Raw genomic sequence first — 26745 nt, forward strand, 5'->3', positions numbered from 1 at the left:
TCAGCCTGAAAAGTTAAGGGTGACCCCTTCTTCCTCCTCTAGTGGTCTTGCCTTCCCAGACCTCGCTGGAGTTTGTGCTTGGGTGGTTTTCATTCTCACTCAAGGCATCTCTCAGCTGCACTCTCCATTCCCTGCCAGAAGCAGAGTCCCAGCTCCCAGAGGTGGGTGCCTTCCTGGGGCGTGAAGAGGAATAAACCAAATACAGTCAGATCCGCTCTGTGACAGCAGGAGCAGATCAAAGGACATTATTTGCATAATGAAGGAGTACTAATTGGGAGGGAAAGTCATTTGATTTCCTAGTGTCTAAGAGGGAATAACAAATGAGAGAACTGCACAAACTCAGAGTAACAGGGAGTGCTTGGCAGCACAGCTGCCCCTTGCTCTGCGCTGGGGCCAGGGCAGTGTGTTTGGGTAGACATCATACGTGCTGCCTCAGACTGTCAGACTGAGGGTGGACTAAAGGTCTCTTTGTTCCAGGATCTTGCCTTGGCAGTGGTCAGAGTGCATTCTTAGGAAGGAGGAACAGCATGCACAGGACATGTGATGCTCCTTTTAATATTCTCCCAGCCAGCATCTGTTTTCAGCTTGGAAATTTCTTTGGCTGTGGGTGGTTTCTGGGGGTTTAGTAAGCTTTAGTGTCTGTCTTCCATGAGCTCATCCAGACTCATTGTAAACCTCTGCAAAGGGAAAGAAAAGGGGTTGCTGTTGTTATCTGATGGATCAAAAGTGGCAGATGCAGGATGGTCAAGAGGATAAGGCTGGAGTATGGGATTTGTAAAGGGCAGAGGTGGTGCCTGCAGCTAACCCCAGCCTACGAGCCTGGCTGGAGAAGTCAGTGTTTTCTACACAGGGATATCCTGCACTTGAAAGAAGCACATCCAGAATGGCCAGCTTTATCTGGATTCCCTTGGAACAGAAGAACCAGCTGTAAAACCAGCAATTGGCTTTTCTGGAGAAACCTGATCTGGCCTGGGGCATCAGGAGCAGTAGTGCAGCTGCTGTGGGAGGTTTGCTGCCCAGAAGGGAGGTCAGCTTGGGCTGGTGGAGAGGTCCCTGCTGAGCCTCCTGAGGGAGCTGGCTGGAGGCAGTGCCCTGGAGTCACCCAGGCTGAGGAAGGCAGGGGCTCCTGGGGAGTATTTTCACTGACTCCCCTGTGCCCATGGCCGTGCATGCCAAGGAGCATCTGTGTGCAAATTCTGTTGACAGCTTCACTGCTGCCCTGTCACCTCAGGGAGAGGCTGCTGGTCAAGAGCTTGCAGGCTGCTCTGTGCTGGCACCCAAGGCTCAGCCTCTCTGGATACCCCAGTGTGGATCTCTCCGAAACATTAGAATTGAGCAGAATCCAGTACGAAAGGGAGAGATCTGCAGCTGCAGAAGAATGTAGGATGGGACCCAGCCAACTGCCTTAAAACTGCAGGAGCTTCACCTTGTTACAGGAGGTGCTAAAATTAGCTGTATTTTGGGCTCCTTTCCTGATCTTCCAGGGGTCTGCCTAACAGCTGTCTGCTGCACTCAGGCATGAGCCCAAATTCAGCACACAGTGCCTCCTGTTAGACAACTCTGTTGGTTGCACAGGGTGAGTGTTGCAGCCCAGAGCTCACTTGTGGGGTCCTTGAGGAGCAGGCAGGGCCTGGAGCGAGGAGCATGCCAGGAAAGGCATATGCTTTTATCAGAACTTCACTCCTCCCTTGGTGCATTTCACTCTCATTTCTTTGTGTAGCACCATGTCCAGATTAGAGGCGATTTGGCTGTACAGACAGAAACTTGGGGTCAAGCCCTGACTCCAGCACAAAGCTGGCTGAATGCAGAAGTGATTATTGTGAAGAGAAATTGTTTAATCTCCATGCTGGAAGCAGAGAAAAACACTTTGTTTACCATGCTGCCAGAACACTTGCAGGCAATCTGATTTTTTTTTTCCTCTTGCTATAAAGTGCTTAAGTCACTTGTGTGTATCTGGAAGCTGCTGGGACAGCAAGTGGCTGAGAGCTGGGGCTTGCCCTGTCTGATTGTCCTTAATGAGATAAGTCCTTCCCCTTCTGCACTGCACTCTAGGTCCCAGGACAGGCTCCAAGCACTGCCCTGCCCAAGTGAGGGTCTCTTCCAGGCTGCCTTTGGCAGCCCCTCGGGGAGCCTGAGCCTCTCTATGGAATGCTTTGGCTTGCTCCCTATGGCACCACGTTTACCTGCTTCATGCCAGGAGCTGGGATGCTTTGGCTTTCTCTGGCCAGACACCCCAAAAGAAATTTCACAGTAGCACATTTGAGCAATTGCACCCTGCCAGGTTACTGCCCTCAGGCTTGTCCTGTGGGGTGAGAGGACTGTGCAGTGAATCTCCTCTGGGCCTGGCTTCCTACCAAGTCAGGATGTTCACAAGATTGCAAGAAACTCACTTCTGCTCCAGTAATTTTTAAGCTCCTCTAGTTCATTTTTTTCCCCTGATGTTCTGGCTGAATGTGTCTGGGGTACATCAGCTGCTGCAGGTGTTTGGGGCCAGACAAAAGCTGTAAATTGCATGGTTTATAAAATCCCACCTGCCTCCTGCCCCATGACACCCAGGCACCTGGGATGGGAGTGCTGCACCCTGGCATCAGGCCAGGGAATGTGGCTTTGCATGACACAGCACTCCTTGCAGGGTCCCTGATGTTCTGCAGGGCTCAAGTGTCCTGAGTGCTGTCCTGGAGCTGGCCAGATCCACACAGAAAGAGCTCTCAGCATGGGCAGAAAGTGGCCCTGGGCTCTGCCTGAGCTGAAGGTGGCAACTGAGCCCCAGGGCTGATCTGGAGAGCATCTGGAGGCTCCTGGTTTTACCATAGAAGGGTGGCTGCTGCTGTGAGGAGGGGCAGTCAAATATAGCAAGTGTTGGTTTTTTCCTGCTGCTCATTTGCCTCTTTGTCTGCCCAGAGCCTGCATGTACTTCTGTCCCTGGGGAAGTGACAGGTCCCAGCCACTTGCTTGTGGATTCAGTGCAGGGCCTCTCTGCTCATGGATGTGTTTGGAGTTTGCCTGTCAACATTTCTTTTAGCTAAACGTGTTTGGAGTGAGTGGCATAGCAAGTGGTCTGGAGCTATCAGCCTTCCTCACGCAGGGTCGCTGAGACTGGCCCCAGAGGCTCTGGGTGCTGTGGGAAGGCAGTCACAGATGCCAGGACAGGCATTGCTATCCTGGAGGTGCCCTGCAGAGCCCCATCCATCCCATCCAGGGCACTGGGCTGGGCTGTTGTGCCCTGCCAGTCCTGGGGACACTCGGCATGGCAGGGTGGCTGTGGGGGCTGAGCTCTGCACTCCTGGGAAGGGACCCTGCAGAGACACTGCACCCACAGCTCCTGGGGCCCCTCTCGGTGTGGGCAGCTCCTCCCTGCCCCGCTGACCCTGCTCACAGCACAGGAGGGATGCTGCTGGCACAGCTAAGGGCTGGCTGCTGTCCCTGGCAGGTCTCCAGGATGGCTCAGGGTGTGGAATGGGGACAGCCCAAGCAGGGCCCATGGGGACAGAGGATGGCAGGCAGCCAGGGTGAGCTAGGCTGAGGGAAGTATTGCTCTGGAAGTGAGAGTCTTGCTCCCCCTTCCTTCTGGAGGAAATCAGGGTTTGTTTGATCTGCTGTGCCAGATCTCAGCTTTGCAGAGGGAGAGTAAGAGATGGATTCTGACCTCTTAATTTCTATGTAAAATTGTTGATTTCCTCTGATCTGTGGAGTGAGCTGGTCGAGGGAAGAACCAAGGCCTTATCTCATTTTATATGTCTAATTATCTCTTTGGATACAGGCTCAGGCTTCTTGGTTATGGGAGGGCGGGTGATAGAGTACATGATGGATGTTTAGATTTTATTTAGTGTATCTTTTATGGCTGAGGCATGTGCCAGAAAACTAAATAAAAGCTGTACATGCTGTACTTGCTGTGGGCAGTGCTGTGCTTGGAGAGCAGGGACTAATATTGGAGCAGGGTGGGAGCCTGGGAAGGCTTGTCTCTGCAGGAAGGAGGGGACCAGGTTAAGCTGAAATTGAACACCATAGCTCTTCACATGGAAAGAGAGTGGGAGGGAGGAGTGGGAAGGGGATAAGTGGAGGTTAGGGGAGGATGCTGGAAAGTTGAACTAGTAAATTCCTAATACCCTTTAGGTGACCTTGAGCAGGCTGCAGTGCACCTTCACCGACAAGAAGTCAAGGCACAAAGTGAGGTCAGTGTTCCCTGCCTGGCTGATGTTGCTGTTTTGTTAATGAGCTGTTGTGAGGGCAGGTGGAGAAGGGCAGAGCCTTCATCACCTCTGGCACTGCTGGTTGCAGCCCAAGGGCACTGTGCCCCATCTCTGCCTCTGAGTAAAGATGTCTTGCTGCAATGCTCCTCGTGCTTCTTGGTTTCCCCAGCCCTAGAGCAGAAAACTCTAGTCCCAAACATGGGGTTCACCCCTGGGACCTGGGGCTGAATCTGCTGCCCTGTTGCTCCAGTTCTTGGGAGTGCCCAGCATCTGTGTGTCAGGAGCTTTCAGTGGTGGCACACGAAACCTGAGAGCAGCAGCCTACCTCACCTGTTCAAGGCACGGCTTAGAATGGTGACACAAACCATGCTCTGGGTAGACACAGGTCGTGCCTCCTCTTCAGAATCTGCAGTTTCATAGCATTCAAGTAAATACTGGATCACAGGAAGTACAACTGTGTGTGACAGGGATGGGTTAGGAGGTGAGTTATGCAATGGAGTGAATGCATCTTGGGGGAAGCAGCATCAAGTGCAGAGTTTGGTGCAGACATTTAGTGGCCAGCCTGCCTCTGATGATCCCTTGGTTGGGATGGCTGGAACAGGAGGCTGTGGTGTGGTCCTTGAGGCACCTGCTCTGTCTGCAAATGTGCAGTCCTGACACAGGGTCTACAGGGCAAGGACAGGGAAATAACCGATGGGCTTGGGTACCTGTGGGTGAGTTTTGAATCTCCTAACCCTCGGCAGGAACAAGTGATCCTTGGAGCGTGGGATGTTTGTGCCAAGTCAGCAGGCTCTGCCTGTGCTGCAGGTGCAGGAGTGGGTGCTGCTGTGGACACCAGGCTCTCAGCTGATCGCTGCCAGGCTGTGCAGAGGGAGCCCTCTCTTGTTCCTAGGGGCAGATACTGCTTTCTGTGGTTCTCAGACTTTGGCACCTCCAGCATCCCTAGCAGGTTTCTCTCTACTGCAGGTGGGAGAAGGATGCTTGGAGACCCTGGTGTCATTTCCCTTCTCTGGTCCATTGTTTTTTCTTTCTGATCAGAAGCTTCCCAAGGGAACGTGCCGCGCTGCCTGAGGGAACGTGCAGTGCTGGCGTGGGGGTGATCTGCCTTGGCTCATACCTGCTTGAAGGAGTTGTGTTATGGCAGGGAGAGGAGGAGGAAATGCAACAATAGTATTTCTTAAATAGTTGTTTGCGAGGCAGAGAGCCAGTGTTGCCGTGGTGTAAAATCTGGACGTGCCTGGCAGGGATGCGCCATAACTTCACTGGAGACAGCAAAGCATAAATAAGTTGACTCAAACTAGCTTGTTGCTGAAGACTGATGAGGGGGATTCTCCTGTTATCAGCAGAGCTGCAGCTCTGAGAAGGCTGCTAAGGAGAATGAAAAGCAACCATGGTAACTGCTCGTTTCCCTCAGTGAACACCCTTTCCAGGAGATCAGAGTGAACTGGACTGAGGGGAGCGTGTGCATCCCAGCTGCTCACAGCAGACTGCTGTCTGTGCTGCCTCATCTCGTGCCTGAGTCCAGGCAGGGCTGGTGCAGGAAATCCCTGGGTTGCCTGCAGGCTCTGGGCTTGTGGTCTCCTGACAAGGGAGGAGGAAGGCACCAGGGACTGAAGGTCCTCATGCTCCTCTGGTCGTTTTCAGCTCCATATCTGCCTTCTGTGACACAGGAACAGAGGCTGCTTCTGACTGACTGGTGCCCAGTGCTTGACCTCTGGGCAGGAATGCACCAAGTCTGGTGCTAGAGATGAAACAGGGTAACCTGTCCTCACAGTGCTTTGGTCACACTTTCTCCAGGTGTCTGTAGGTAGGTGTAGGCCTCCCCTCCTTTCTCCCTTCTGTTGTCTCTGTAGATCTCAGCCCCTTTGCTCCTGCCCACACCCTCATGTCCTGGGTCCTGCTTTTGTTAAATTGAACATGATGTCAAATTAAAGCCATCACAGGGACAGTTGGAGTGAAGTACCCAGTTTAATGAGGCAGCCTTGAAAATCAATAACTTAATTGCAGACATTTGATGGACTTTTATCCAATTTATAGTCCTCCTGCCCTGCTACGTGTAGAGCATGAGGACCTGGTGCTGTGTCTGGCTCTGGGCTAGTGAAAGCCTTTCCTCTCCTCGGGCTGTGGTCCCTGTGCAGGTCTGCCTGCTGCAGTGTGGATCAGGCCCCAGCTGGGTGGTCCCTCTGTGGTCTGGAGGTGATCATTTCACTCTGTGCTGACAGGAAGGGCAGGTGTGAGTGTGACATCCCCAGCTCCTTCCCAGATGATCCAGTAGAAGGCCACTGGGAGAAAAGCTTCCAGCTGTTCAGACCAGTGATCTCCTGGAGAGCAGGTCCTGCCCCGGGATGGCCCAGGATCCTGTCCCTGCTGCCGCTCTGCAGCACACCAGAGGCATTTGCAGCAGTGTCTGGAGTCCTGGCTGTCAGCTGTTTGATGAGGAGGTGATGCTGCATTTGCACCCAGCTGTTCTCTTTCCGCCATCATTTGCAAGCAATCAATGTTGGGCTCTGCTCTGAGGTCTGTCTTGCTCTTCTAAACTCCTGCCTGACTTTCTGTTTTCCTCCTTGTCCCTGCTGCAGGCACCTCTGTGATGCAGGTGATGGCCTCTGATGCCGACGACCCCACCTACGGGAGCAGTGCCCGGGTAGTCTACAGTGTGCTGGAGGGGGAGCAGCACTTCACTGTGGACAGTAAAACAGGTGAGCAGCACCCAGCTGGGCTGGGCCAGGACACCTGACAGTGGCTGTGTCCTGGGCATGACTCTGAGCCAGCAGATCTGTGCCTCCCTGCTGGCCGCTGGTGCTGGATACTCCTGGTAGGGATGATGGAGAGGAAGCTCAGCAGCCCTGCTCAGGCTGCTGCCCAGCTCCATGCCCTGCCTGCAGCAGGCAGGATCTGCAGCTGCCAGCCCAGAGCGCCTGGTCTGCACCTGCACTGGCCAGAGATCCTCTCTGCCTGGAGCAGGAATGCCCCCACAGGCACATAAAACATCAGTGTAGAAGGTTTAAATACTACCAGAGGGGCCTTACCAAAGGCTGCATCGTTATCACCAGGGCTTTGATTAAAGGTAACACTTTAAATTAAGGATAGGTTTATAAATGTTCTATTAATATTTAATGAAAGAACAGTAGAAGCTGCTCCATTCCTTAATAACTTATAATAGAGCCTGTTGTAAAATGCCTCTGTAATAAATCTCTGGCAGATGATGCTCTGACATACTGGTTAGAGTAGACCATAACCAGAAGATGTTGGGGTATATATTCTCCTTGCCTCCCAGGAGTTTGACTCTCATTACCCTTAATGGGAACCTCACAAGCTTGCTAAGGAGGGAAGACACTCAAATGCTAATAAGGGATATTTAAGGCACAAAGCATGCAGTAAAGTGCCCATAGTTTAATGAAAATTTGTCAAAGGACAAGCAGGCTGAGGAGCTGCAGCTTGTGTTGGAAAACTGGACACAAAGTCTTCCCCACCCTCTTGCTAAACCACTGTGGCTGAGATCAACCCCTGGGCTGGAGTACCAAGTCTCTGTCAGGCTGATCTGTGTCTGTGCTGATAGATATTTTTAAGGCTGTTTTTATGTAAGTCAGAGTGAAATCTGTTTGGAGATGCTGGTGTAAGGAGAGTGTGAAGGTCTTTGTGCCTGAGCCTCTGCAAGAAACCCTGTACCTCCTAACAATGCTCTGGTGCACATGGAAAGCTGGTCCCAGCCCTGGCTCTGCCACCAGCCTGGCTGCTGCTGGAGGAACACTCAGATTTGGGAGTTTGGGAGCTCCTGCACACACCTGACATCAGCAATGTGGCATGTGCTGGGAAATGCCTTTGTCTGGACTGAGGCTGGTGCAGTGAGGAGAGGGCACAAGCAGCAGGTTGGGGCTGTACCCACCCCTTGCTCAGGAGCTGTTGCACCTGGGCTCTCTTCTCTCCCAGATTTGCTTTGTTTTATATTGTATGTGTGAGAACAATAGGCTAAACACTGAAAATTCAGGTGCACATGAAATCCTGTCAATCTGAGACAGATTTGTGTGAGTGGAAGTCTGGCTGCTAGAATGGAGAGGGACCACTGGGAGCAAACTGCACAAGCCAGAACGTGCAGAGGCTCAGCTTCCTGCCACATTAATGCTCTGTATTAAGGCATAAACTAAAATGTGCCCTGTGGGACTGTGGTGAGAATTAATGTCACTCTGGGAATCCAAGCTTCTTGATTCCTTGACTTTCTGTGTCTTAATTCTCAAGCTGGCTGTTTCATACACTGGGGGGTTGATTTACTGTTTTGCTTGCTTGTGTTTCATAAAGGCAGAATTGCTGACAGTCTGCAGAAGGCTCCAGCCCCTCTTGAGCACGTCTGCTCCAGGATATTTGGCTGCTAACACAGGTGTTGGGGCTGACTGGTGGTGTCTGAGCTGCAAATGGCAGCTGCCTCACCAGCGCTGCAGGAACTGCAGGGCTGCAGCTCTGCCCATCAGCCACTCAAGTTGTGGCTGCAGCCTGCCCTGTGCCCCGCTGTCAGTGCTGGCCCATGTGGATGCAGCAGTGCTGTGGGGACACGTGGTGTCATCATATCCATCCAAGCACACCCCAACACCCCAACCTGCTCCCACTCTTGTTCTGTTAGAATAAGTCTTTATGCTGCACAGGGGAATCCAGGTCTGATTGCCTGGGGTGGCCCAGCTTCTGCCCTGAGCATAAGATTTAATTATCCATAGCAGCAGCGTAGCTCTCAGAGCCACCATTGTTATTAATGGCCATAAAAAGAACCATAAAAACCTGGCATGTTACATTTCTTATAATATATGATAATGAAGAACAATTTGATTTCCCTTTTTGGTTTTGACCTCCTTCTCTGCTGTTTCTTGCAGCTCCATGCATGCCTGTGCTGCCTTGCACACCACCTCAGCCCCAGATTCCTTCCAGCGCAAGTTCTTTCTTCCCTCCTTGTCTTGTGCTCTTTTCACACCCTCCTCCAAAGCACAGGTGTGGCATGTACAAAAGTGGTTTCCACGCTTGAGTACAGAACATGGACCATGTGCAGCTGACTTTGTCTCCTGTTCTTGGATGTTACCAGCTGTAGTGTTCAGCTGGGATTTTGTATTCAATGGACCCTTCACAGCAGACCCAAACCGTATGGATGCTGTGCTATGCCAAGTCCTGCCACTCAGTAAGCCTTGAATGCCTGTAGTGTCTCGGGTCTTTTTGGAGGGAGACAAGCATCTAAATGGCTCCCCTGGAAGCAGCAGTATGGCATTTATGCTGTAGGAAGATTCCAGAATTAAATGACGGTGAAGAGAAAGCACAGCTGATGCACATGAGCTTTTCTTTCTTTCATATACACCAGCCACTCTCATGCTCTGAGATTAGTTTCACAGACTGAAACTTGTGTTGTGTGCACCAAATCAGGTTCAAGAACTTCACCTGTGTGTGCTGAAGGTCTAGGCTGGCTTTTCTCGTGTGAGTGGGGAGCTTTGTATGCATAAGCTTTTGAGGCAAGGTTTTCTTGCCAACTGTAAGAATATCCCTGTGGCTTGTTGCAAGAGCCTGCAGGCATTAAGCTTTGTAAGCTTTGTGCTGCCTTCCTTGCTCAGACAGGGTGCAGACAGTCTTTGCTCCTTGCAGCAGGTGAGCAGCAGTGCCTGTGCTGTGGCTGCCCTCATCTGCTGAGGAGGCTGTGCTCTCACAGGTACCAGCACACAGCTGTGCCCTGCTGTTTCCAGAGGGAAACAGCCTCTTCTGCTGCTGTGGTGGGTGTTGGCTCTGGGTGAGAGTGCTAATCTAACAGCAGAGTCTCTCTCACTGCTGCTGAGCCATGCGCCCAGCTCTGCCCAGAGTTACACAGTAAACTGGGAGGTTTAGTGGCAGCACCTGTTCCAGTTCCAGGAATCTCATCCTCACCAAGATTTTTCAAGCTTATGCTTTTCCAATATGGAGACATGCACCGGAGTGTGGGCACTCTCAGTGCATTTACATGAGAGGAGAAATTGGTGCGTTTAAATCCGCAGGCTGCGTTTTCATGCTGCTTTATATCACCGTGCATTCTCTGTACCACTGCAGATTATTCACCTTTATAGGGGCAAATCTCTCGTTTGGCAGGCAGCTGTGCCTGCCTGCTCATGTCTGTCCCCATGTCCTTTGCAGTGCCCTTTCTTATCCCTGGGCAGTGTGGCTGGAGACTCACTGGTGCCTGTGATCCCTTGCACACAGCCTTCCTTGGGAGGGAACCTGAAACTGCTCAACACCCCACAGCCTGGTGCCTCTGTTTCCAGCAGGTTTGTGTATCCCTTTGTAGGGATATTGAGTGCTATAGAGCAACCAGAGCTTGTAACACCATAGGTTTTGTGATGTTTGGTGCTTTCCTTTAAAGACAGCTTGTCAGTTTGGGGCTGTGCATTGGAACCTGGCTTTTTACCGTAAGGAAGAGGTTGTTCTTCAAATCTGTCACTCTGCTGAATGCAGGGGAAAGGCAGAAGAACTCAGAAGGTATTTGAAATGCAGTCTGGCATTTGTGATGACTTAAACCAGCTCCTGAGTTCCAGAGCCTGTGTCCTGATTTAAAGACTGAGCCAGTAAGGGCTTGGAGCTTTTTATGCCGGGGAGAATGGAGATACTGACCTGCTGGGATGAAGCTGGTGGTTATTTGTGTGCAGTCCTTAGTCATTTCATCCCTACCTGTGCCAGCCTTGCTGTTTGGAGACAGACCACAGCCCTGGTCCTGGGGCAGTAAGGCTGGACTGGGAGAGGAGCTGTGTCTGGGAGCTCGCTGCACACTGGGCTGGGCTGATGAGCTGTTCATCTGTGTGATGTGGTAGTGGGAGGCAGAACACGTTTCTCTGCTGCTCTTGCCAGTTTGTTAGAAATGCTCCTTGGTGTCTGCAAACACAGATGTATCAGTACATGTGTGTTCCTGTGTGCCCAGGGGGTTGTGCAGGTCTGTGCCCCATCCCTGTCACTTATCCACCAGAGCTGTGCACAGGCACAAAGGGAGTCTGAGTGTAAGGCACAAGAGTCTGCAGAGAAGCCATATTTATATATTATTAGGGGATTCCTCTTATTAGTGAGATTGAACATTAACAGCCCTTTTCTGAGACTCGTGCAGGAACTTCAGCTGATTTGGGACTAAATTGTATCTTTGGTCATCTTGAAATGAGAGAGTATATGTAGTAATGTGCCAAGGGAATTAATGTTAAGTGATGAGGGACTGAGCTGCTAAAAGAAGGGACAAAGGAGTGGTGAGTGTGCTGTCTCTCTGCGCTGGCATGGGCAAGGCTGATTGCAGGCTGGAACAAGCTCTTGTTAGGTGCTCCATGAACTTCCTGACCCTTTGTGCCTCATACTTCACTCTCAAAGCACCTTTAGCTTCTGCCTCCCAAGTTGTGCTGAGCTGAAGGACAGGATGGGGGGCTGGAGGGTGGCTGAAGTTCTGGATTTTGCAGCCAAGACCTCTTCTGCAAGGGCTGACCTTCTCGAGGATGTGTGCTTCCAGCAGGACTCATGTCCTGGCAGATATATTGGTATTTCTGTGTCTCTGCAGGCAGGTGAGGGCACAGGTGAGGAATCTGCAGTCTACTTGGCAGGTGCCTTGCCATTCCTGGCCTGAGGCAGAGATGGGTTTGATCTCACCAGGCTGCTGGCAGAAATAAATCTGTTTTATCCAGCTAAATAAGAGAAGGATAGAGGAGACAGACCCAGATTCTTCTCAGGCATGCACGGTTAAAAGACCCAAACGGCAGGAAGACAAGGCTTTTCACCATGATGGTGGCACTTCCATTCCTGGAGATACTAAAATCTTGACTCTTTGTAGCCCAGGGTAATCTCATCTGCCTTTGAAGACTGCCTGCTTTGGACTGTAGATGAATCAGGAGCCTCCTTAGGATAGGTCCCTGTTTGTTACTCCATGACTTTCTGGCTTATTGCTCCTCCTGCCCTCAGCTGGAAAGTGCGTTGTCCAAACAGCCTTTGAGGATGTGGACATCTGACCTGGAAGTACCTGAGAGCAGAGCAAAGCCCATAATGATGGGATTCCTGGAAGGCAGTTACCTGCTGAGTGCTTTGTCCTGCTTTGTTTTTATCACCCGAAGAGAGTCTGCCGTTGGAGCAGATTCAGTGGTATTTATGTGATGCTGTAAGTGTCCCCTTGCCTGGTAATTATACTGATTAATCTGGATCATGCTGGAAAGCCACATGTGCCTTGTACCAGAGGGTATGCCACCATGTGTCCACATTATTCAGCTATAACAGATACTGACAAGAACGGGGGAGACAAGTCTGAGCTCGAGGTTGTTCTTGCTTTGTTAGCAGTGTCTGGGAAAGACAAAGTTTGTCAGTTTTTCCAGCTGGAAAGAAGGTGAATCTTGGGAGATGATAGCAATGACTTTTCTGTGCTCTCTGTACAGCCTTGAGGATGGTCTGCCTCCATCCCTTGCAGCTTCTTTGCAGAGTCCCTGGGGGTCAGGTTTTGGGAGCAGAGACTATCTTGGCTCCAAATGATGGGGTCATGTGGGTTTGCTGCTGGTGACCCTTAGTGCCAGTGGATGTGGAGCATGTGTGGAGACCCTGATTTGCCACGGCCATTAGTAAATGGTGAGTGGTACCTCAGCCTAGAAGACAAAACCAGCCTGACTCTTGGGCTGGTGGCCTGGTGTGGCCCATGGAATTTAGGAATAGCATGCCAGTGACAATCCTGATGGGGCTTCTGGAGGTCTGGCAGTTTGTCTGCAGCAATCCCCACTTTTCCAGGATGGACTGGACACACAACACCATGAGAGGGAGTTTCTGATCAGTCTCCACCCCTGCCACAGGCAGAGATTTTGTCTGCCTTGTGCTGCTGGAAGAACAGGAGCTGGCTGAGGACGTTTGCCCTGCTTTGCTTGTGCCAAGTGGCCTGGACTTGCTCCTCGTTGGGACAAGTGACCTTGGAGGTGTTCTGGGAAGTGCCTGAGCACTTTCCTCCCATCTTGCATGGCGTATTATGAGCCATATCATTACGAGCAGCTCAGTTAAGTCATTACAGCCTTGGTGAATGCATGAGCTTTTTCCCTCTCATCCCAATTCATCACTATTGTGCTGACATGAATCATTTTCATTATAAAATGCTTCAGACCCCGTTAATTAACAGAATTGCTTAAATTTCAATGAGATAGTGCTTGCCCAGAAATAGCAGTTTTGTATTCACAGTGGAGGCCTGTCAGCACGAGCAGCTGGGGCTGGTGCCTGAGCCCTGGGTGTTTGTGCAGGGCTGGCCCTGCTGCCCAGTGGGAGGGTGCTGTCCTTGCTGGGATGGGTGCCCACAGGCATGTTCTGCCTCTCTGTGTGAGGTGGAGTGGGACTCCTTGAGGAACAGCTTCCTCTGAGCAGAGCCAGGATGAATGAGGGGGTCAGAGCATCACAGGGTGATCACCTGCTCCCTTATCCACGGGGCTGAAGGCAGCAGAGTCCAGGTAATTACACAACCTGAAGTGACAGAAGGACAAGGAAAGCTAGGTGATAATTGTGCTTATCCATGAGAGGATGGCAACGATCTGAAAGGGTGATTTTGTCTTTATAATAAATGCTAACAATGCTAATCATTGGAATAATTGCTAGTTTCAGAAAAGGAGTGATAAATCTCTCCTGAGCAGTTTTGCCAGCTCCTGCTGCACCTGTAAAGTCATGCAAAGGGCGAGGGAGAGGAATTTCATCCCCCCAGCTCAGTGGCATTTCTGGCTGCCTTTGGGTCACAGCACCAGTGGCTCCATGGTGTGAGCCCTTGTCTGGAGGTATACAAGGCCACACCAGACACATGAACAGGGAAACTGGAAACCTGCTGGCTGTGCAGATACCTGGTACCCTTGGGGTCTATCCCTGTAGCCATATCTTGGCTCCTTGCAGCCTGCTGGAACTCACCTCCCCCTCTGCTGTGCTCTTGGTGACTTGGAGCTTCGATGCTCTACCACTGCTCAATGTGCTGCACATCACCAAATGCATTGTAAGGTGCTCAGAGCACTGGATGAGTCTCTACTGTTTGCAGCAAGAAGAGAGCTCCCTGTTCCCTCTGGGTCAGGCCCCCTCACTGGAGGCACATTCCAGCATTCTCTTCCAATATTGTCCCTAGCACCGGGCAGGATTACTGGTGAAACAAAGCCGAGATGAATTTGCAGTTCACAGTAGGAGGAAGTAAAGCTGATAGTTAAACAGAAAACCCTGGAAGAGAGAGGATTTACAAAAACAAAAACCAATGTCTAAATCTGTGGGAATGTTAAAAAGACTGAACTGGAGGGGATTTTAAGCTGATTCCTGTTATGGGGTGCTGCTGGTACAGTGGGACTGGAATGTGGTGCTAATGACCTTGTACCCATGTAGGCACTCCTTCCTTCCTGACCCTAGTGCCACGTCAGGGCAGAGTAATTTTTTTTTTTCTTTCATCCTCAAAATTTCTCTTCCCTACTTTGTTTCCATTTAAATGAAACAGTCGTGGGTGACTGGTAATTTCTGCCATTCACAGAGGTTTCAGGCTTTTACTGCTCTTTGCTTCTTGTTTTACATTCCTTTATATTTTAGTCCTGGTCATTTCCCCACTCCCAGATGAATACTGGAGACCTATAAACACTGTTTTTAAGAGACTTACTTATGTAAGAAGTACTACCATACCATTCATTTTGTTAAGCTCCAGTGCATTCTCTGACACAGAGCATGTGTTTTGTCATCTCTGCTCTCCTTAACTTAGAAGGACACTTGAAAATGAGAGGTTTTGTGCAGACAGACTTTTAGAAATGTGCTCCCCCCCACCACCCCAGTTCTCCAAATGATACAAGTCCCCCCAAGATGTGCCCAGGCCATCTGGTAGATGGAGCCTGGGCAGGGGCACCCCTGTTCTATAAGGGGTGCTGCAGCAAGCCTGGTTCCTGCTTAGCAGATCAGGGTAAGTGGGCTGTTGCAGATGTGTGCCAGAGGGGTTTTGTGACTCAGCCTGGGTTTTTACAGAGCAGACCTTGAGGCTGACCCAGCTCTGCCCTCTCATTTGGATGAGGGTGAGGATGAGTCCTCTCTTCCTGTGACTCCTGCCCCCACCAATCCTCTGACCCCGACAGATCTTTCACCCACCTCCTGGTCACCCTGCAGAAAAGCACAAACCTCCTCTGTACCAGGGTTTAACCCAGCGGGAGCTGCAAATAGCCCACAGGAAAAGCAGCAGTTGGGACTCTTTCACGCTTCATGAGGAGACTTGCTGGGAGCAGGTTGGGCCTGTGGCCATTCCTGGGCTTCAGGAGGATATTTGGGATGTTTCTGGCTGGCTGACAACCCCCTGGGCTTCTTCTTCTCCTCAGTGCCCTTCTCTCCCCTTAGTTGGCTTTTGCTCATGTGACTTCTTGCAGAGCGGTTCAGCAGATACTGTTTGTGGCCAGCAGTGTGTTCCTGCAGCACCAGGGCTGTGGTTGGGGAGAGTGTCCCCAGCAGTCAAGGGAGGTGACAGTCCCCTCTACTGTGCAGTGGTGAGATGCAAGTGCTGTATCTGACACCAGATACAGTTCTGTGGGCATACCAGAGTCCAGGGAAGGGCCATGAAGGTTAGTGAAATACCCGAGCATCTTCCCCATCTCCTCTCTGAAGAGAGAGATCCAGCTGGTGCTGTTTAGGTCTGGATCCAAAGGAATCTCCAGTGACCCCTTCCAGCCTCAGGCTGCCCGTGGCTCTGTGAGCTGCCTGTGCTCAGCTGTCCTGCTGTTTGCAGGTGTGATCAGGACGGCCGTGGCAGACCTGGACCGCGAGACACAGGACCGCTATGAGGTGGTGATCCGTGCCACAGACATGGCAGGACAGCTGGGTGGCCTGTCTGGATCCACCACAGTCACCATCGTAGTCACTGATGTCAACGACAACCCACCACGCTTCCCTCAGAGTAAGTCCTGCTGGCACTGGGGGTGGGCACTGCAGCATGTCCCCTGTGGGTGGTGGGATGGAACCTGCAGGCTGAGGCACTCCAACTGCTGCCAGGGTGACAATACCGAAGGACTGTGGCATGCACAGCTCCTGGCCTGGGTCTGGATGTGTCCCTGCCTGGCAGCACAATGGGTGCCAGATCCCTGATCCACTACAGGTCCTGGAAACAAGCATGGCTTGCAGGGTAGGAGAGCAGAGCCAGCCCTTTCCTGAGCCCTTCCAAGCAGCTGGAAGCCAGCGAGGTCCACCATGCTGCTGTCCCCTGGGAGCTGGGGCCAGAACTTGGCTGCTGGCCTGGCCCCTCCTGGCTGCTGTGTGAGAGCTTGTCACACCCTTGCCCTGCTGTGAGGACAGTGACACTGCTCAGGGGCAGCAGCCTTGGCACAGCACAGCTCTGTTTTCCAGCTTGCTGCTAATGGCCTGTGGCTGGTGCTGGTGTCTGATCTGGGACCCTCCCCAGACAAGGTGCAGGGTGATCCTGCTGCAAGGACTGGGCTGAGAGGGCTCTGCAGTGCACTCCAACTGTGGCCTGGCAGCTCAAGGCTGGCAGGCCAAGGAAGGGGCTGCAGCTGGAGGAGGCTCAGCTCTTGGACCGCATCTCCTGAAAATCAGAAATTGCAAAGAAATCTTTGCAAAGAATCAGAGACAACTGGTTACAGAGCAGTGTCCATGCAGAGAAATCAGCCCTTACTTCACACAGCACCTGGAATGTCAGGGCTCCCCAGTTATCTTCCTTCAGCCCTTGTTTTTGGCTGCTGTATTTACTTCTCCTGTTGGGGCGTTCTGGACTGTAGATACAGCGGAGTTTGAGCAACCCTCACAGCCCAAAGGTTCCCCAGGGAAGTTTGTGAAGGCTGGGGTGGTTCAAAGGCAGAAGCAATGACCCTGGTACCCATTTCTCCTCCAGAGATGTATCAGTTCAGCATTGTCGAAACGGCCCCTGTGGGCACTGCCATCGGCAGGGTGAAGGCAGAGGACTCGGACGTCGGGGAGAACACGGACATGACATATCAAGTGAAGGATGAGGAAGGGGTGGAGATGTTCAAAGTCACCACGGACAGCAATACCCAAGAGGCTGTCATCACGGTACAGAAGGTGAGAAGTGTTGATTGAGTGGGAGGGCACAGGTCCCTAGGAGGACCCTTTCCTTTGGGGACTGCTGCTGTTGAATCTGAGTTGAAGAAAATGCTCTGAGTGCTGCTGTAGCAGTTGCATTTTTGTGCCTGCTGATGCAGGGAAAAGACCTGTCTGTGCTCTGCCTGCATGGCAAAACACAGGGCTGTGTTTGGGAGGAAAGGCTGAAGAGGAGCAGCACAGAATGCCTGCTGGAGTCCCCCAGGGTGGCTTGGGGGGTTGCAGTGAAGCAGTGAGCTGTGCAGAGGAGACACCATGCATAGGACTACAGAGAGGAATGCTTATAGCTATTATTGATAGCACCTGTTAGAGGAGAAAAATGCCCACGTAATTCCTGTACCTGACCAGCAGCATTTTAACTGTATCTGCTTTTGGTGGCAAAAACAATCAAGCAAATACTTGGTGCAGGCAGGAAAGAATGATTGTTCTTCAAGGCCACTGTATGCAGCTTGCCTCGCCTGTAGAAATAAGAGCAGGGTGATTAATGATGAAAACTCGCTCATGTGCAGCACACACTGTGCTGTCTTCCCAGAGAATCCTGACTGCTTACAGCTTGGGCACCCTGTTGTGGGCCCTTATGGGAGTGGGCTGGAGGCTTCTGCTTCCTCCTGCCCCCTTGGTGTGGGTGCTGCTGGCAGAAGGGCAAAGCAGAAGCCCCTAGGCTGCTACAAAGGCACTGCTTGGGAGCAGGTGGCTTCAGTGGCTCTAGTGCTGCCCCAGTGTCTCTAGTGAAGGAAGGGGCAGCAGAGGGGCTCCTTGGGCTGCCTGTGGCTTACCCTTTTCCCTTATCCCAGCCTCTTGACTACGAGTCAAAAAAGGTGCACACTGTCGTGGTGGAGGCCCTCAACAAGTTTGTGGACCCACGGTTCGTGGACCTGGGCACCTTTCGGGACCAGACCATCGTGCGGGTCTCAGTGCTGGACGTCGACGAGCCCCCCGAGTTCCGGCCCCCCTCCAACCTGATGGAGGTCCAGGAGGATGCACATGTTGGATCTATCGTGGGGGTGGTCACTGCCCTGGACCCGGACACAGCGAACCACCCTGTCCGGTAAAGCAGCCGTCCAAACCTCACATCATCCCCCTTCCAGCAGTGGGCATGGGGCCACCTGCGAGGGACACGTGGCCTGGGGGGGCCTGTGGCCATGGCTGGGACAGAGGAGGTGGGAGAGTGCAGGTGAAAGTGGCCAGTGCTGCACGTGTGGCCGAGTGTGTGAGTGTCTCGTGGGACAGGCAGCTGACAGGTGAGTGGCAGCCTGTGCACAGGCAAGCGCAGTGATCTCTCAGGCAGGGGATACGTCACTGACAGGTGATGGCTCTGTGAGCACAAGGGAGTGTCAGGGAAGGTGGCTGGGTGATGCTTGCGTGTCCTTGCTGCTGACAGCAAGGTATCTGCAGTGGTACCTGACACAGGCCAGACACCAGGAGTGGCAGGAGGACAGTGGTGAAGGGTGATGAATGAGGTGAGGCTTGGGAGGTGCAGAGCCGCAGCCTGGCTGTGTGTGCGTGCCTGTGTGCATAGGATCAAAGATCAGAGGAGTTTATATTTGGGCGGGGGACATAATCCAGGCAGCAGCTTATCTGCACAGGACATTTCCCATTTCCATTTAATTTGTGGCTAAAGAGATTGTTACCTTGTTAAATTGTTATTACCTGAGGCACAAAGCAGCCTTCTGCCCCTGCCAACTGGCCCGAGTCACGAGCAGTTGGGTTGGAAATCTGGTGTTCAGAAAACATCCTCAACGTGTGGAAAATTTCCTTGAAATGTGTGTTCTGGTGCCAGGTGCCGGCGGGGCTGCAGGCGCCCGTGGAGCCTCTCACTTCCAGGGAGCAGCGCTGGCTTCGACTGAGAGCTCTGCAGGGAGTCAGCCCCGCAGCAATAGACTAGGAGGGACAGGAATAGGGCTGTGGGGTGGAGGGGGACAGGCCAGAAAGGGCTCAGCTACAGTTATTGGTTGCATTTGGTGATGTCCCCCAGTGCCTGTTTGGGGCACTGAGTTCGGTGCTGTGCAGCCGTGGGTTCCTTTTTCATGGTGGGGTGAGGAGGATCTCCTGATCCTCACGGAAACAAAGACTGTGATGGTTAGAAAGCTCAGAACTGCATTTACACATGGAAAGCTGCCATCTACAGATGCCTGGCAGCTAGCAGAGAGTACTGTGTCACAAAGCTGGATGCTCAAAGTTGACTTTGGGGGGAATGTGAATGAAATCAGCCTTGGTGTGCCAGGAGCTGTGTATGTGAGTGCTGCACCACTTGCACTAGTGGATGCTGAGTGCTGAATATGTTGTCAACATGCCTCTGCTCACGTGTGACTCTCCAGTCAGCCTACCTGTCTGATTTCTTTCTTTGTTGCCCTTGAGCACCTATCTGTCAGCATACACCCTTCAGGAGAGTGGTGTATCCACATAACTCTCTGTGTGCACATGTGTGCATGTGCTTTTTCACTTGACTGTTTCTAGCAGTGCTGCAGAACATAGATTTTATTTTCTGATCTGTAATTGTAGAAAAAGGACCTTTGGGACAGAACTATTCTGGGTTTTTTTTCATTCTTGGTTTTTGTGCTGCTTCCCTGTGGAGCTTGCTGCATTGTTTGCAGACAGACCAAAGGAAAGCAGTGAAGGGAGGCTCTTAATGCTGTACAGAAGGCAGTGGAGACCAGAGAGAAGCAGGTTCAAGTACTGGGCAGGAACAAGATGTGAAAGCCCAAACTTTGCTGTGGGAATCTCTCCTACAGTGAGCACAGTGCTGGCAAGGCAATGCCTCGTGCTCAGACACAAGGACTCAGCCAACAGGACTCCCAAGCATCTGCTGCAGCTTGGGAATTGCCATGTGTTTTCCCTTGTCAGGCTTGATGCATTCAAATACGTGTCCTGCCTCTAGCTATCCCCAGGCAGGTAGCTCATCCTGTGTCCCCCACGCTGCCCTGTGGGACTTGGTCCATCCCTTGACTCCCTCTGTGCTGGCAGTCCCTGCGGCCGTGAGCAGTGGCAGTGCAGCTGGGTGAACCTTCACAGACATTTTAACATGTACCAAAGGGGAGCTGCAGGTTGATATTGGTCGTGCTGATGCAGCACCAATGCAAGAGGAAGGTACAGTTGGATCTCTCCTGCTTCCCTGTCCTCTGGCTAGCCAGGTAATTTAATGAAGTACTTTGCTGCGTAGGCAGCTGTTAACAGCTTCAAAGCGGTGCACGGACATGAATGCCAGCACCCTGCAGCACCAGGATGTGACACTAACCCGTCAGCAGGAGACGGCACTAAGTCACCTCTCGTTTCAAGTGTGCTGCTCGGAAGTACAGTCACAAGAAGCCAGCACTTGTATTTCACCTCTGATACATCAGAGAGCACTGGTCCTGATGGCATGACCAGCATTTGATCCTCGTCGCCTTGAAGTTGGTGTGAACCCTTTGAAGTTGCTGCAGTTCAGTGGATCCCTTTAACTTCCTGCTCCTCATCTGCCAGAGGTGGGGGAAGAGGCAGGGCTGTGCTTCTGCAGTGCCTGCTCTCCTGGACTCGGGCCTGTGCTGGCTCTGCCTGCGAACAGGGGACAGCCACCACTTCCTGTCATGTCGAGATGCGCTCTCCCCTTGAGGCAGGAAAGAACAAGGATTGCCAGAGACAGCAGAGCAGAAATCAGCTCTGTCAGGGTTTCCAGGTCCTGCTGACACCAGGCTGCCAGTAACAAGGTTTGGGAGGTATTTTTAGCCAAATAGGAAGGGAGGTGCCCTTGGCTTTTTGTTTTCAGCCCCAGGCCAGCACGAACAAGACTGCTGCTGCTCTGCCCAAAGCAACTGCTAGAGGCACATTGCAGTCTGATGTTCCCCTGCCCTCCTGGTGATCTGTGTGTCCCATGGGATGCAGCAACTTGGTTTGAGAACAAATCCCTTCCCACAGGCTGGGCTGGGTCGCAGTGACCTGTTACAAAGACGTGAGGATTGAAGGGATGTCCCTGAGGCACCTTCTCCTCACTGCCTCACTCCAGTTGCACAGTGGCTGCAGAGCCCCTGGCAGCCGCTTGCCTTGGGTGTGAGGAGGCACCTGGAGATCACCCCATCTCTCAGAGAAGAACACCCTCCCAGTGACCCCAGTGCATGAGCAGGGGGCTGTGCTGAGCTCAGCATGGCCAAGTGGCTGTATGAACCCTCTGTGGGGCACAAAACCTTCTGTGCTACCAGTGTGGGAAATGCCCTCCTAAAGGTCCTGTTCTTTTTATTTTATTCCATCCTTGGTTTTTTGCCTATCAAAGGCTGGAACTGTTCCTTTTCAGAAAAAAAAATGAGTTTCCAGTTGGCTTTTTGGCTTTAGCTGTGTGTTTTCTGGGCGTAGTGCAGTTTTTCTCAGCTGAGCCATTGTATGAAGTAATACAGTGATAGACTGTCTGTGTGTGTGAGGCTGTTTGTATGGGAGCCTTTTGTTTCTCTCTCTGCAGTGGGAGCCTGTGCTCTGATTGTGTGCATTCCAGGCTTTATCAGCACTGGGAAGATGTTGCTTGGGATTTAAGGTTCTCAGAGATATTCTTGTTTGGCATTCACAAAATCCAGAGACACGTGTTGGACATGGGCATTTTATAGACTCCAACAGCACAGCAAGAACTACAACCTGCTTCAATACAAAAGGGAGAGGAGGAAAAAACAAACACAACAAAAAGCTTTTCATACAGTGTTTGAAAAGCCCCCTATTAACAAAACACATGGCATAAAATGTGCTTCTTGATGTGTTCGGGAGAGAAGTGAAACAAACTGCTTGAGAAATGCATTCATGGGAAAGACGAGCACCAAGAAAGCTGTCGAAATTAAACAGTCACTTGTAACATCCAAACCAACAGGCAGTGCCAGCAGGAAGAGAGGGAAATGGAGTACAAGGTCCGCATCCCAATCAGAGCTGGGGACTGCAGTTCCAGATTGGGAGCACCAGCCAGCTGCAGGAAAGATGAGCATAGGTTCTTCTCTGAGTGCCTGGAGGATGAGGGATTAAATGCTGCCTCTTCCCAGGTGAGAAGCACTGTTTGACTTCAGTGGGATGGGTGAAGATAAAGCTGGAGTAGAGGTGGAGAGGCTGATGGTGAAGGTTGTGTTGCACAAAGTGATGTGAGCACAGCAAAGCACTGCTCACTCCAGCATGGGATGAGATGGAAGCTGTTGGAAGGTGAGGTCTGTTGTGGGATCTGCAGCTCTGAGCAGGTTATGGGTGTGGCTTTCAAGGGTGGATGGACATCCCTGTGCCACCCTCCCAGTCCCCAGCTCCCACACCAGTGCTCCAGAGCATCCCTGGCCTTTGGCACCTGCAGAGAGCTGCAGACCCACCTGGATTGGCCACCTCCACAGTCACAGTGAGTGGCAGCAGCGTCGCCCTGCCAAGGCAGTGTGCTGAGCTCTGTCTCCTTCCCTGGGGCAGTACTGAGAAGGTGACAGTTCTCTGTAGCAATGGTGACAGAGGGATCAGAGTTGTGGTTTGGTTCATGCCTGGCCATGGGGTACAGGCAGCATGTCCTTAACAGACCATTCAGAAGGGACAGAAGACAACCTCAGCAGCAAAGCAACGAAAAGCATAAAAACAGGTTCCCAGTGCATTACACTGAACACTCCCTGCCATCCTCCTGCCCTCTGGCTGGGCAGGCAGCCCTGTCAGATGTGTCCAGGCTTGCGAGTGTCTCCCATCACTAACTCGGTTCTTCTGTGTGGATTTTTTATGCAGATGTCTGTTTATGCAGCAGTGACAGAAGTGTGATCAAAACAGGGATGTGCTTGTCTGAGAGGCAGGGAAGCTGTGGGGAGGTTGAAGTACCATCTTGAACTTAACAGCATGAAAAAGTGGAGTGGAAGGCAGGACATGTTCGAGGTCAGGTGATGTGGGAGAACAATGGAAGCAGTTGTGTAGAATTAGTTATGCTATTGGAAAGGTATTAGGTGTTGTCATTCCAGTTTTTGTTCCTCTTTCCAGCAGAACATTGGACTGATTTGTACAATTCAGAGTGGCCATACCTCTCCTTTCCCTTTACAGTGAGTGAACAGAGAGTGGATGAGAGGCTGCAGTACATGCCAAGACAGTGTCACTGTCCCTTTTGGAGTTGGCTGTGTGCCTGTAAAAACTCTGCTGCCAGCTGGGAGTTGGGGCAGAAAATGCAGGCAGTCCCTAGTAGCTGGTTTTGAGATACATGAGCTTGTACCTGGCTTTGTGTGAGAGATGTCCATCACCTCTAGATGCAAGGGGGGTGGAGGAATTCAGCTACATAAGTTCTGGATGGTGGCTAGATGCAAGTGAATTTAGATAGTGACTTTTGAATGTTTTTATTTGGCTACAAGCAAGTGCTGTTGTATTTACTCTCATCTCCCCATCTGTCTGAAAGGGAGAGAGCTAGGGAATGTAATCTGGTACTGTATAACATGTTAAACAGAGTAGGAATGCCTTTTTGTGTGCCTCCGTCAGAGATGGAGCTATGTGGATGGACAGGGGCTCTGCCAGAGGCACTCCCATCTGCAGCTTGTCCCGTCCCAGGGCATGGGGCAGAGCAGCAAAGGGCCATCTATGGATATCCGTGCATGAAGAAGGTGAGCTGATGTTCCTTGGCTGTCAGCCGTGTGGGTGATGGACCCACAGCTGGAAAACTGCTCTGCAGCACCTCTCCTGTCCTGAACCTGCTGCTAGGCCTGGAGCTTGTCCTGCTCTGCTCCTGTCCAATGTGTCCTCTCAGTCCTACCACGCCAGCTTTCCAGTTTGCTTTGTCCCTACATTTATCTTCCTTCTGTGGTTGAACATGTGACTGAAGGCTCTAATTTATTCACAGCCCTCCTTTTGGTAATTTATCCTTTGTACTCTTTGCTGTCTTGTATTATTTAATTCTGTGAAGCACTCTGGGATTCAGTGTGTGTGAAAGATGCTGTACACAATAACATTATGCTGTATTGTTTGTGATTTGCAGGCCTTCTGGATTTCTAATTCTGATTGCAGTGGTGGTTTGTGTTATTTGTGCTATGGCTGTGCTTGAGGGCCTCAGCTGGATCAGACTTCGATTCCAGCCCTTTCCTTCAGGAGCTCACATCTCATTATGGCCTGATTTAATGTTGGCTTGCTCCATTCTGTGTGTAATGGTTGGAAATGCAGGACATGCCACTGGGACATGCATGGATTTGTGGTGTCCTGGTGAAGGTTCAGGGCTAAACCTGGTGCCTGACTCCTTGTAAGCTATGGGGCTGTCCTTGGGGAGAAGTGGGAATAGTGCTCTCTGGAGGTGTCCCAGGGAATATGTGGGTTCCACCCTCAGGAGGGGCTGTTTGGGGCAGTACTGAAGCAGCTGAATGAGCAGAGTGAGAGCTGCCTGCAATGGGTCTCCGAGCAGCTGGCCACAGAGCTGGAGGAGCTCATCAGCCCGTTCCTTGTTGGGACTAGGCAGCTCGAAATAGGGCAAATCTTGGGGCTGCTGGCATGATGTGCTGTGTTAATGGGGGGATGCTGGCTGCTGCCCACTGCTGTGCTGCCAAGATTGCTGCACCATTGCACATGTTCAGTCCAGACCCTGTGCTTTGTGCCAGCTGCAGCTGCAGTTGAGGTGTCTGCAGATCGGGCTTACAGCCTGCTGTGTGCTGCCCTCTGGGTGTCTCACTTGGGTGGATGCAGTGGCAGGAGCAGGAGAGAGGGCAGTAGGTGAGATGGGTTCCTTGAGTAGCCGTGCCCACCTTCAGTTTGTTTCCTGCTTTTCCTGAACCTACAGAGCTGAAGCTTCCCAGAGTCATGAGTGGAGTTACAGCCCATGATTTCTGTATTGCTCTGTCTATCCAGAGCATAAGGTTCCCATCAGAGCAGGTTTTTCCCCTTGTCCAAAGTCTGTGCACAGTTCCACTTTATGCAACAAAAGCCACACTTTAATTTAAGCTGAAGGCTCTGGGCTTGCAGCCTGGTAGAAAATGGCCTTCCTGTACTGTGCTGAAACACAGGACAAGGAGAGCAGGGGTACAGGGCCTGTGGTGTTAGATTCCAGTACTCCTGGGGCTGGTGGTAAGGCTGGGCTTGGCACATCCAGCGGCTCATGGTTTCCCCTTTTGCCTGGTCACAGGTACGCCATCGACCGCAGCACGGACGCTGAGAGGATCTTTGACATCGATGCCAAAACAGGTGCTATTGTGACAGGAAAGGTCCTGGACCGGGAGACAGCAGGGTGGCACAACATCACTGTCCTGGCCATGGAAGCAGGTAAGAGGGAGGAATGCTGTGTGGAGCAGTCTGTGCAGAACTGGAGTGGGGCAGGAGGAGGAATATGGGTGCTGTCATTGCAAGGGTGGCCAAGACACGAGTGTTAATCAACACTGAAGTAAAAAAGAAAAATAAATGCAGCAGCACTGAGTCTGACATCTCCCTAGACAACCTAAAAATACTCTTCCTGAGTCGAGCATTAATAAGGGAGCATGGTCGAATAGTATATTTGATGAACACTAATCAAATTTGTGTTATCTCTGCACCATCTCTGCCAGTCATCCCTGTGCAGCTTGCTGCCTGCGCTCACACCTGCTGAGCAGCACCGGGGGCTCCCGGGGGGCTGTGCTCACATCACCTGCCTCCCCCAGATCAGTCATGTGCTGTGTGTGGATGTCCTGTCAGCTGGAGCCCTGTGGCACTGCAGGACTGTCAGCACTTGATTCTGCCAAAACTCTCAGTGTTTGGGGTTCACAGACCGTACCTACACCTGGCTTTGGGCTCTAGATGACTCCTGTGTGCTTGGGGTGGTGCAGGCTGGGCACAAAAGGAGTGGATGGGAGGTCCTGGGGCTGCAGCAGTGGGAAGGGACTGTGGGAGCAGAATGTCCCAGGCCCCATGCTGGGAAACAGGCATTGCCATATTCTTCAAAGTTTTCCATATTTTGGATGTGCAAGTCACCAGGGTAGCCTGGGCCCCACTGTGCTCTGCCTCTGCCCTGCAGTGGGTGCCAGGGAGCTGCTGTGGCTGCAGAGCACCTCCTTATCCCCGCTGACATGGGCCAAGGCCTGTCCATCTGTGGGCAGGAGCCTTCCCCGGGCTTTACTCTCAGTGTTTCTTTGCTCATTCTTGAGTGTTGCAGCTGCTGTTTGTGTTCAAGGAGCCAGGTCAAGGCCTGACTTGGGTCCAGAGGTCAGATCCTGCCACCCACTCTGGCCAGGCAAGGGCACAGGGCCCATGGCCCAGGGAGAGGAGGGGTCAGTGGCCCTGGCTGGACCCCCACTGCCCTGAGGAGATGTCTCTGGCTCAGTGGTGCATCTCTGTGCCAGTGCTCTGTGCTGGTTGATGGGAATAACCCCTGCACTCTCTGGCTGTGGCACTTTTATGAGCCCTGCCTGATCACATCCCAGGGGGGCAGACCATTGCCAAGCCTGTACTGGGGGCACTACAGGGAGGAGGGGATGGCGGCATTGCAGCACAACTCCGCATCCAGAGGAAACGTGAGGTGACAAGAATCAGAAGGACAATATTTACACACTGTGGCTAGGATTTCAGAACAAGTCAGTAAATGCTGCAGCTCCCCTCTGGCAGGGAAGCCTGTCAGGCT

The 26745-nt window shown here is 52.0% G+C and overlaps 1 protein-coding gene across 2 annotated transcripts in view; it reads left to right on the top strand.

Annotated features, from left to right (window-relative positions):
* Positions 1 to 26745, top strand: part of CDH22 (cadherin 22) — a 49425-nt gene that overhangs the window by 7397 nt on the left and 15283 nt on the right. Inside the window, exons 3-7 of one of the 2 annotated variants that reach the window (XM_066330662.1) lie at positions 6770 to 6889; positions 15892 to 16059; positions 17008 to 17195; positions 18029 to 18282; positions 25282 to 25463. In XM_066330662.1, the coding sequence (XP_066186759.1) occupies positions 6770 to 6889; positions 15892 to 16059; positions 17008 to 17195; positions 18029 to 18282; positions 25282 to 25463 (912 nt within the window). The remainder of the gene's footprint in view (positions 1 to 6769; positions 6890 to 15891; positions 16060 to 17007; positions 17196 to 18028; positions 18283 to 25281; positions 25464 to 26745) is intronic. The other variant, XM_066330661.1, reaches the window with a different exon arrangement.

The sequence above is a fragment of the Sylvia atricapilla genome, chromosome 16 (assembly GCF_009819655.1).
Source record: "Sylvia atricapilla isolate bSylAtr1 chromosome 16, bSylAtr1.pri, whole genome shotgun sequence".
In the NCBI taxonomy this organism is placed as follows: domain Eukaryota; kingdom Metazoa; phylum Chordata; class Aves; order Passeriformes; family Sylviidae; genus Sylvia; species Sylvia atricapilla.